The sequence below is a fragment of the Emys orbicularis genome, chromosome 2, assembly GCF_028017835.1.
Source record: "Emys orbicularis isolate rEmyOrb1 chromosome 2, rEmyOrb1.hap1, whole genome shotgun sequence".
Classification (NCBI taxonomy): Eukaryota; Metazoa; Chordata; order Testudines; family Emydidae; genus Emys; species Emys orbicularis.
Window position 1 is genome coordinate 122,629,440 of NC_088684.1, and position 11,779 is coordinate 122,641,218.

At 46.1% G+C, this 11,779-nt stretch overlaps 1 protein-coding gene across 1 annotated transcript in view; it reads right to left on the reverse strand.

Moving 5' to 3' along the window:
- GMDS (GDP-mannose 4,6-dehydratase) overlaps nucleotides 1-9,707 on the reverse strand; it is a 582,436-nt gene extending 572,729 nt beyond the window's left edge. Inside the window, exon 1 of the mRNA XM_065399137.1 lies at nucleotides 9,246-9,707. Coding sequence (XP_065255209.1) covers nucleotides 9,246-9,344 — 99 coding nt within the window. The 5' untranslated portion in view covers nucleotides 9,345-9,707. The remainder of the gene's footprint in view (nucleotides 1-9,245) is intronic.
- Nucleotides 9,708-11,779: the final 2,072 nt, after the last annotated feature.

The following is an 11,779-nucleotide window of genomic DNA, read 5'->3' on the forward strand; positions in this document are numbered from 1 at the left end:
GGTCTCCTATGTTTAAAAAGGATGAACTCAAACTGGAACGGGTACAGAGAAGGGCCACTAGGATGATCCGAGGAATGGAAAACCTTTCCTATGAAAGGAGACTCGAGGAGCTCGGTTTGTTTAGCCTAACCAAAAGAAGGCTGAGGGGGGATATGATTGCTCTCTTTAAATATATCAAAGGGATTAATAACAAGGAGGGAGAGGAATTATTTCAGCTTAGTAGTAATGTGGACACGAGAACGAATGGATATAAACTGGCCGTGGGGAAGTTTAGGCTTGAAATTAGACGAAGGTTTCTGACCGTCAGAGGGGTGAAATTTTGGAACAGCCTTCCGAGGGAAACGGTGGGGGCGAAAGACCTCTCTGGCTTCAAGATTAGGCTTGATAAGTTTATGGAGGGAATGGTTTGATGGGATAACGTGATTTTAGTCAATTAGGCATTAACGTGCCATCGCGGGTAAAATGAGGGTCCGGCTGTAGAATCTTGCCTGTATGCTCGGGGTTCTACTGATCGCCATATTTGGGGTCGGGAAGGAATTTTCCTCCAGGGTAGATTGGCAGAGGCCCTGGAGGTTTTTCGCCTTCCTCCGCAGCATAGGGCAGGGGTCGCAGGCTGGAATATTCTGTTGTGGGTGGGTCAGCTTTTGTGGCCTGCATCATGCGGGAGGTCAGACTAGATGACCATATTGGTCCCTTCTGACCTTAAAGTCTATGAGTTATACTTCTTATTGTCCTTAACTCTGCCAGCCATAGAGTTCTCACTGTGTCCCTCTGCTGCCTGTATTAATTTTCTACAGTTCAAGCATCTGATTTACATTCATTACTATCAACCTCTCCTTTCTTCCATTTGTTTATACACACACACACACACACACACTTACACTTTATTTATTTACAGCTGCCTTATTTCTCCTCTGAACCCAGTCAGCTTTTTAACCAATATGGCCTTCCTTCATTGTGGCTTTTTGGGCATCTAGTAAATTTGACTCAAATTGTTTTCACCTTTGTGAAATTGGCCCTTTTAAAGCACCAAGTACATATATCACTGGTTTTGACTTTATTCTGTTTGTACATTATCAATGTAATCAACCCATGATCATTTGTACCTAAAGTACCATTACTTTTTAATTCTGTGGTAAGTTCCTCTTTACTGGTTAAGACTAGGTCTAATACAAAATTCTCCCATGTTGGATGCAACACTTTTTGAACTAGAAAATTGTCATCTAGAAATATTTAGAAATTCCAAGGATGATGATATAATACAAATATATGGAAATATACCTCTCATAGAACTGGAAGGGACCTTGAAAGGTCATTGAGTCCAGTCCCCTGCCTTCACTAGCAGGACCAAGTACTGTTCCTGCCAGGTTTTTTTTTTTTCCCCCTCTCTTCTCCCCAGATCCCTAAATGGCCCCCTCAAGGATTGAACTCACAACCCTGGGTTTAGCAGGCCAATGCTCAAACCATTGAGCTATCCCTCCCCTGATGTGCTAGCACCGCAAGACCTCCAGCATGTGTCACTCAAATTGAAGTCCATCACGATCTCACAGCTTTCCCCCCCCCCTACACATTGCAGACAGTTGCATAATGAGGCAGTCATCCTGTTTCCTAGTGTGATTTGGTGGTCTGTAGCAGACACCAACTAATACCCCATTGTGTGCTTTACCTGTTAGGACATTTGAATGCTTATGGATCAGATCATTTTCTCAGTTGTCAGTGACTAGGAAACAGGAAATACCATTTTAGATTGTGTGCCATTCCCCCTCCCTTTTTGCCCACTCAATTTTTCTGAAATAAGTTATAAGCATTGATTTTAACATTCCAGTCAGGGAACTGACACCAGGTTTCAGAAATACCAAGACCACCAAATTTATGAACAGGACATCCCTTCTGGCTTCAGGCAGTAAAAACATGACAACTGTTGCAGGTCACTATTACTGTTCCACCCTTGGCCATCTCGAAATTGCATGTAGACCTGAACGACATAGTCCCTCTCTTAACTCACTGAAACATTTTGGTTATCTGCCTTTGTTCACAGCTCTGGAGTTCACCTAGCAATTACTTTTTACACCAAGTCTCCCTGATTGCTCCCAGCTCAGCCCCTCACCACCAGGGAGCAATTACTCACTGAGAGAGCTGAAAGAACAGGAGCTTATCAAGGCTCCAAGAGTTGGTTCTAGCCTCATGGCCTTTACCAAGGCACCAATAAACAGAACGGTCTTAGCTGCTTATTCAGTTTGTGGGGGGCCCAAGCCATAAATTTCTAGAGAATTAAGCTCACATTTATATAAGGGATTTTAGTATTTGCAGCTGTGAAATAGAACCTTAGAACTATGAACCAAGTGCAAACAAATGGAAGCAACATTCTCCTTATGAGTCTGCATAGCCACAGCTCCAGTGCCTTTCCTGCTACTAAGAAGTTACCCAAACAGTAGTCCAAAATTAACAATACTCTGTTCAGTTTCACTGCACATACTGAAGAATCCTACAGGCAGCAATGAAACTCTCAACCTCTAGAGACCAGGCAATTAAAAAAAAAAAATTGACGATCCTTAGTCAGAGCAGATCTAGACAAGCATAGTAAAGACACCCAAACCCTGTCTACGTAAGTGTTCCAACCAGTGGTCACACAAATAGCAGGACACATCCAAAAAATTGTTAGTACAGACAATGCTCATATGAGCAAAGTGTAATAGGACATAATATTTTGTAAATACCTCTGAAGTAAAATGTATCTTTTTCATATGCGTGTGACACATAGCATCCCCACCTAGAGCACCCTCCACCTGCAGGCCCCAGCAAGATATGCACCCCTGCCTCAGTTTCCCTCCTACTAAGTCCCCAGAAATAGTCTAAAGAGTCTTTCTATGGGCAAACAGCCCTTGTGGGCTTAATTTATTGCAAAATAAAGCCCGGTGCATATAATAATTCCCAACACTGCAATCCACCAAATACAGCCCTGGTGTCCTTCACCGCAACCAAACTCTCCAGCACTGCCCTCTTTGGCCCTCTGGCTTAAGCTCTCTGGTTCTGAGAGCCATCAGGCATCACCCTCCGCTGGTCTTAGATGTCAGCTCTGTACACCCTTCTCTGGTGTTGGCTCTCTCTGGCTCAGGAAGAACAGCTAGCTAGCCCCTCCACTGCTTCCTGTTCATCCCTCTCTCGTCCCAGGGACAGCCTGCAGAGCTTTCTGCTCTCTGCAGCTTTCCCCAGATACCTCCTCCAGACTTTTCCCGACTGACTCTCACCAAGGCTTCCCTCACACCCCTCAGATTCCTGATCCTTTATAGTCCCCAGGTGCTGGACTGTTCTCCTCACTGGCCAAAGTAGGAGACCCTGTTCAGGCACAGGGAGCTAGACCTAATTCATTCACAGAGGCCAGACACCCTGAGACAGCATGGGATTCTGTATTTTTGTAAAGGTTAGGTATGAACATACTGAAAGACAACTGTACTGCATATACAAGTATCCTGACTTTCATACAATTAAAATCCCAGGCATAATATTGTATTAACAAATGCTTGCTGCATTTGATATAACTTTAAACTTGCATTATTTACTTAATACAGCTTTTGGAGAAAAGAGTGTTTAGTGCTGACAATGTGCTCTGTGCTGTATAAGACACTAAGGGAAAGACTGTGCCAGCCCCACTAGTACTATAAATTTCTACCTGAAATGCAAAAACATTACAAATACAGCTTTTGTATTAGTGGGGCATGAAAGGAAAGAATTGTTAGGCTTCCCTGTAATACACCAAATGCAAGAAGGCAATTTTGCATCACTTCTTCTGATAGGAAGCACAGAGGGAAGTAACAGCAGGAAGAAAACCGCGCATTCCGTCATCCGCATCGCTGACAAATATCCGTTGGCAATCTAATAAAAATACCAAAATAAAGATATTCAGAATTGTATGCAAGTCAAATGGAAGTTTAATTTGGTAGCAACACAGAACCATTGCAGTATGACTACTGATAGTTTAACCTTCAGATGTGGAGGCCCAAGACTAGCGTTGCAGGAGTCTTGCAGTTCTGGTTTCCGTACTGGCAAGAGCATGTGAATGTGAGACAAGGAGGAAAGGACAGGTGGTAGGGAGTCCGGAGGACATGTATTTGCTAGCAGCAGAAGAGCCTCCAAAGTAGAAAGCAAGTATCTGAAAGAACTGGAAGACGAGTATGCAGAGATATTCCTTGCATTATTTGGCGCTTCCTTTCCTTCTATGCATACCAATCTTACATTTTCATGCCCCTAGAGAGGTTCACTCATTTCATGAAGCATGAAAAAAGTTGGGAAGCATTACTAAGAATAACAGACTCAGTCATTACAAGTTAGGGACTGATGCACAGGATTTCCTTCAACTTTTAACCTATTATTTAAAGTGTCATAGGTGGATGCAGTGCTTCAAAAATGAAGTGACTAACACTCATGAGAAGTGCCAGAACAGGTAGAGAACTGAAACCGACAGCACAACATCTGTTAATCGTGTGCCTCAACCCTATTCTGGCAGGACCAACTCATTAGAATGAGAGAGTAGTGCATACCCACCCAGGGCAGCTGAATGTGTGAAGACATGCCATCTCTTCAAGATAGAGAGGAAATGCCAGAAGACAACATAAAGCTGGATTTTTATTATCCGTAAGGGAGGGAGGTGAAGTACTTAGAGCCACAATTTTTTCCCCATTGACTCTCTCCATAGCATGAGCTTGTATCTGGGCACTTTTAGGGACAGAGGAGCTTCTGAGAAAGAGCTCTTTCCTCTACACTAGATTTCACTGCAGCCAGTGAAAACGCTTTGCTACATGGCATTTCAAGGGAAACAAATGGAGTAGGCCAGATCATAACTAAGTGCAAAACTTGCACACACACAGAAAAATAGATCTCTGAAATATTTTCCATTACCTACTGTATACAGTCACAAACTACAAAGGTCTTTTTCACCTCCCAGCCCACTGTTCAAATATACTACAGCCACCACACTGCTACATGACAAACAAGTTTATCTACTCTCAACTACTTTAGTAATCTCACTAGGAAAAAAGCCAAGACCTGCAGCATCCTTTGCCCAAAGGAAGTACATTCCTGTAGCTGACAAACCAGTTGGATCAGCGAATTTGCTTATCATGTACCTGTTATATCCGTTGACCATACACTGTGTCAGTCTCTTTAATACGGATGTTCCAATTCAGTTATGCAACTAATCAAGACCTACAAGTTATACCATTATTCTACAACAACCTTAAATCTAGTTAAGAATAAAAGGCTAACTAATGCTCAAATCAACCTAGAACGAAACTAGACCCCAATCTCAGAAAAATCAACTTGTCTTTAAAACTTATTGTGTTTACTATTTTTGATTTATGATTTTATGGGGGGTTTTTGGTTTATGAGACTGTATATTTTCTTTGTTTTAATTTAAGACTTTAGCACCAGCAAAAAATGCCAGGTAGGCACTCCCAGAGAAGGAAGTCCTCCATCTACAGAGCAGGTGCAGCAAATACAAGTTCTAGTGTGCACATAAAAATTGCTGCAATAATTAATCTGCCTGGGAGGAAATGTGCCTGATCAACAATGCATGTAGAAAGCAGGAGTGGCAAAAGAAATCGAACAGCATTTAATAGAGTTGCAGCAACCTGCCTAGTAATTTTAGCAAAGGATTTTAACCTATGGTAAACAAACCTTTTGTAATGGCTATGCTTATGTCCCCTGTTCCACCTCCCCCAACCTCACATGCAACCACAGGCTGTAGTGACTTTTCAGAAATAGAGCCAAAAGGAGGCAGGCTCTGATACTACTACTTTCTCCTCTACCTCCAACATCTTTGCCTAATTGTTTGAAGGCCTAGACCAGGCAGAAATAAGAGCATCTCAACCAGTATGTAGGAGTCCAGTATAGAGGAGGAGGAGCCAGAAAGTTGCTGGGGAAAGTAATAGTCTGTGTGAAGAAGTGGGGGGGAACTGGATTAATGAAGAAAAATCTTCAATTTTTGATTTATTTGGCTAAGGAGCAATGAGAAAAAGAAACCCAGATTTTGAAAGAAACAGGGCAATATACATATGCTATGCTCCCAATTCAGATTAGACCTATACTACCTGGAAAATTTAGAGCTACAATAGCTGGGATGTTTGAGTACCTTTATAAAGAGGGGCTCTAAATCCTACCTGCTCTAACCCATTTTATTTGAAAAACATCCTCTTTTCCCCCCTCCTCCCACCGCCAACACCCTACTACACCTCTACCCCGATATAACGTGACCCGATATAACACAAATTCGGATATAACATGGTAAAGCAGTGCTCCGGGGGGGAGGGCGGGGGCGGCTGCACACTCCAGTGGATCAAAGCAAGTTCCATATAATGCGGTTTCACCTATAACGCGGTAAGATTTTTTGGCTCCCGAGGACAGCGTTATATTTGGGTAGAGGTGTACTTTCTCCACAGCCACTTCACTCTGTTCTGCAGAGACAGAACAAGTGAGCAAAAGAGCTGATGTGAAATATATAAAACTCAAATTTTACCTTGCAGCACACAGCACAAAAGGAAGCGTACCTAACAGTTTTGCAAAGGGAGACATTCATGTCTGTTGCAGAGTCCAAGGAATTTTGGTCTTACCGCTAAATTGCATTCGTGGAAGGGGAATAATCTGGAAACTGGACTGCTGATTCGCTTTCATACTGCCGTTGCCCTTTAGGCCCAGGGAACCGCAACCTTCTGAAGTAAACCTGAGTTTGACTTAGAGGAAGAACATTTCATCTATCCTGGGCTCAAAAAGGTGCCTGAAGAGGATACAGCTTTTTATTTGGTTTGGGGGTGGGGCATGAGGGAGGGGAAAGAATGGAAAAGGGCTCCTAGCTCCATTACCGTGATTCTTGTGTTACTGAGTCTCTATGCGAGACTATTCCCACTATGCCAAGTCTGGGGTAGGCGAGGCCAATAGAACGCTGCTCCTCGGAGGAAGAAAGGGCCTGAGCAACAGGAGGGGCACACAGGATAATTTCAGTGCTGCGACTGCTCCAAACACCTCTTTTAAGGAGTCGCTGCAGCTAGTTAGAAGTTTCCCTGTGAAGGTCAATCAGCCAGACTGATAAGCATTTAGTGCCAAAATCTGCTTGGCATCAATTGGTTTGAGCCACCTAATTATGCAGAAGGATAGGGAAGCTACCCAGTTTCTGAATTCCACAAGCAAAAAGCTTGAAGGGCTAGAGAGGCAGAAGATCAAATACAAAGGAACAGCATAACAAGCCAGAGGAAATAGGTAGGATGTTTCCCTCTTTTGGGGGTTGGATGCAAGGAGAAAGGGAAGAGGCTGCTGCTGCTGCTCCTCCATGCAGTTTCAGAAATACTAGAAATATCTAGGTATGTTTTGTGGTTGTGTGCTTTGGCAGTCACTCACCCTCCCAAATCATCCCCCACTAGTGTTAAACATGACAAGGCCAAGGCTTGCTTTCAAGTCCTGGGCAAGTCCTTTATTCTCTTTGCTCTTCACAAGGTTAACTGACACCTTATACATTTCTGCCAATCCACTGTAGTTTCCAATTTGTGTCCTCTACACATCCTGTTTACACGGATGACAAGAATGTACTCACAAAGAAGTGGAAATGTTAACTGTATCATGTGTCACTGATTGTCCCCTACTAGAAATTAACAGTTTGTTGGTTTTTTGGGCAATTATTTAAACTGAGAAAACGCATTTAGGGTAAAGGAAAGAATTTCCTGTAAATAACAATACAAGGTTAGATTATCCGAGACCTGCTACCTAACATGTATATTTATTAGCCCACCTTTATGGCAACAATGCTGCCAGATGCAAGCTTATGAAAAGTGAGAGGATATGGGCAAAGTCATGCTATTTAGACTAAGTGTCAAGACCAGCATTTGTTCTTATTTTTGAGCTCTTAGAGAAACTGCAAGCCCATGCCTCTCTCAATGTGTGTTTCTTACACTACTACATACACAGGAGGCTGGAATTTAAGGGTAGTTTGGAAGAATGTCTCCCACCAAAAGAGCTTGCCAGGAAGTTATCATGATGTCAAGTGAATTTACCTATTCTGCAATAATTCCAAAAAGGAGGTCAAGGCACAGTGAAAAGGAATTCTGCAACATTTTTGTTCTGTCCAGCTCTATTCTCGGAATAGGTCTCACACTTTCTGGTATAAGGGCTGCTGTAAACAAAGACTCAGACACACCTATTTGTATTAAAAGATTCCTAAGGATTATAGCTTTTGATGCAACTCTGCAATAGTCTCTTCCTTCTACAAGGCAGCAATATCTAATGCACAGAACAAGGGACTATGGATTAGGGTTTTATTGCCAACTCTATCATTAGCCTGTTATATGGGTTTGGACAAGCCACCTAAGCCAATTTCTGCAAAAGCTCCTGCTAGTTTTGGTGTTCAACCTGAGATGGATGTTCCAAAATGCTGAGCACTCACAGCTCCCACTATTTCAACTGGAGTCATAGGCATTCAACATCGGGGGGGGGGGGGGGGAAGAGAAGAAGAGAAGAGGAGAACTCTAGCTCTAGGCACCTCAATTTAGATCCAATAATTAGCACCCATAATGAAGCACTGTATCAAGTTTCAACTGCAAGGAAGTTTGTTCCAATGGGGAAGTGATCACATTTTACCTGCAAAGCTACACCTGGCCACCAAGTTAAGACAACAATGTTCCCTCATTCTTGTATGGAAAAGCAATCCTTTGCCTGTCAAGCGAAAAAACGTACTCCTATTGCAGCACCCTTTAATATTTCTCTTCATTCATCTCCCAAGATTAAGAATTGTGTCTTGTAAGTCAAATGCTCGAAGATAAACTGTATATTAAGATCCAAGTGACCTCATTTTTGCATGTAAACAGCACAGGATGGGCTACACTAAAAGTTGTAAAACTGTAGAAAACAGGAGAGGAGACCCTATTCTTACATACCAGTTGCAAATGTTTCTTTCCTCTCTTCGGTCAATATCAGTTAAGGATGAAGTTGGGCCAAATATGGTTTGGTAAGTAATAGCAGTCCTTATTTTTAGCAGGGTATCAATGCAATACATACTGATGCACAGCAGGGAGCAGATACATGCTGATCAGTGTGGCAATAGACACCTTACTGTACTTAACTAACAATCAAGCAGAGACACGTGTAGATAGAGGCAACCCACATGTGTCACTAACCCCTGGCCCTGCCTAACGACTGGGGTAGAAGAAAGAAGCAATTACATTTGTACTCTTCTCCGCTCCCCCCCCCCGCCCCGAAACACTTACTTGGCCAGTGATGCCCGTGATGAGAGCCACCTTCCTGGGATTCATGTCTGCACAGTCCCCTACAATGAGTGCAGAGCTGGGACAGGCGTCCTGTGCCATGAGTCTGGAGGGGAGGGGCCCAGTTCCTGGCACTGCGGTTTAGCAGGAGTTGGGAGGAGACCGTGATCAAGGTGCAAGAGGTGGAGCAGGGAGTAAAGATGATAAGGGAAGGACCTGCACTGCAGCCGCTTGTGGGAGGAGCAGGGCGGTCAAGGTGTTGGATGCGGGGACGTGGGCTGCTGGGGCTGAACGGGGAGCGGGGCTGGCAGGGGCATAGGCTACAGGGTGCTGCCTGGACCAAAGATGAAGAGTTGGAAACTGGGCTACTGCAAGGGGGCGGGGTTTGCCCAGGCTGCTGCCACTGCCGGCCGCTGGTGCATTTCCGCGTCCCCGGAGCGGCTCCTCTCTTAAGGTGCAGCCGCACAGGTGCCGCGCCGCGCCCGGCAGCAGCCCCAGGCTCGCTCGCTCGCGCTAGGATTTCGGGTTCGCGCTCCCAAGCATGCACGCGCTCCCTCGCTCCCCTGCTTGAAAAGCCGCCGCGGCGGCCTCCGCCAACCAATCAGGAGCAGCGTTGCTTCCTTAATGAGACAAGAGCTCGAGCACAGAACCCGGCAGTGTCGGGTGGTGGGGCCGCTGATTGGATAATGGGGTAAAGTGGGGGCGGGGCTGTCTCAATCCGGCTCCGGCAGCAGCAGCAGCCGCCAAAAGCGAGACCCGACTTCCTGATGCAGCACCGAGGAGGCGGCGAATGCAAGGAGCGACATCAGCCCGGCCGAACGGCTGCGCCTGGAGCCCACAGCGCCCCCTGCAGCGTGGAGAGAGCCCCTGCTGGTAGCCGCAGCAGTCACCACCCAGGGAGGCACCACTCCCCGCTCTGATCAGCGTGCAGAGGCACAGCCCCTATTCCCCGAGCAGGCCCCAGTACGGGACCACAGCGGGGGGGCACTAGCAGAGGCAAAGGGCGGAACAACGGCAGGAGAAGTGGGGGAATATCGCGGAGCGTCCCTTGCAGGCAGCGCCACTGCCCAGGAGCGGGATTTGGGGACCCTGGACAAGAGCAAAGCCACTGATGATGCTTCTGGTGCTCTGGGATCCCCCCACGGAGTCTGCTGGAGAAAGGCACAGCTCAGCCCTCTTGCTACGTATCCAAAACTCATGAGTCCATCTGTCAAGACTGATCATTTTACAACAAAGATGATCAGACTCTTTTTTTATTTACCTTTAAAGTGCCCTGAGTTTGCATTTTCAAGCTTTTTGCTATAACCACAAGAAGTGTGACCTTAAGAGTCCCTCCCTGCTCACTGACAAAGGGCCCACTCTAGTCTAAGTCATAGCAGGCCTGCCTGACACACTCACTACTATCCCAAACACCCTGTGTCACAATTAAGGCTACGATTTAGTCACGGATTCTGTGACGTCTAAGACTTCAGGAAGCGGAGGGGGACTGTGCACCCTTGCACTGCTATTGGGGCTGGAACCAGGAGGAGGCTGCAGCCCCTGTCCGGCAGCTTCTGCAGCCCCAGCTGCACGGCGTCCCGAGCATGGTGGGGTGCAGGGCTGCAGCAGGGGCCGTGTGCCCCAGTCCTGGGGGCCTGGGCTTGACGGGGGTTGCAGCCAGGGACACCTATCAGGGGCTGCAGCCAGGGCAGTGCTACCCATGCCCCCAGGCTTGGGGGAGTGGGGGCAGCAGCTAGGGCTGTGTGCCTTAGCCCCACAGCATCCAGGGCTTGGCAGGGGCTTCAGACAGGGCCACCTTCCGCCAGGGGCTACAGCTGGGCCCATGCAACCCAGCCCCACAGCGTCCCAGGCTTGGGGGTGCAGGGCTGTAGCAGGGCCTGTGCATCCCAGTCCCGAGCTTGGTGGGAACTGTGCACACCCCTCATTCCCAGGACCGTGCGCTCCCCTCCCCCCACAGCCGGGGCTATGCACCCATCCTGCAGCTGTGGCCAGATCTGGAGCCCGGGCTGTGCATCCTGGGGGGGGGGGGGCGCTGTTGCTGCTGGAGCCAGGGCTGTGCACCCCTGTGATAGCAGGGGACTTGATTTGTCAGTCCCTCCCTCTTACCTAGCCCTGCCTCCTGCTTACTTTTAGTAAAGTCACATACAGATCCCGGCCTCCATTTTTTTTTTTTTGTTTAGTGCCCATGACCTGTCAGTGACTTTTACTAAAAATAACCGTGACAAAATCTTAACCTTAGTCATAATATGTTTCCAGAAGGTATTTTGTAAAAGGTATTAAACGTAAACTAATGATACACAGGGCAGCAATAGCATTGTGTGTTGTATGTACACATTATGTATAAAGAATTGTGTATGTATGCATGCTAAAACTACGTTCTTAAAATGTATTGCAAAGGCAACACATAAATCAAGTCTGTCCTAGACCAATGAATAGTAATTGGCCTATCTGCCTGGCTTAATTACAGGCAGAGGACAATGAAAGTACATTTTACATACAAGATAAACAAAGCATTGAAACTAAGTAGCAGCAGAGGA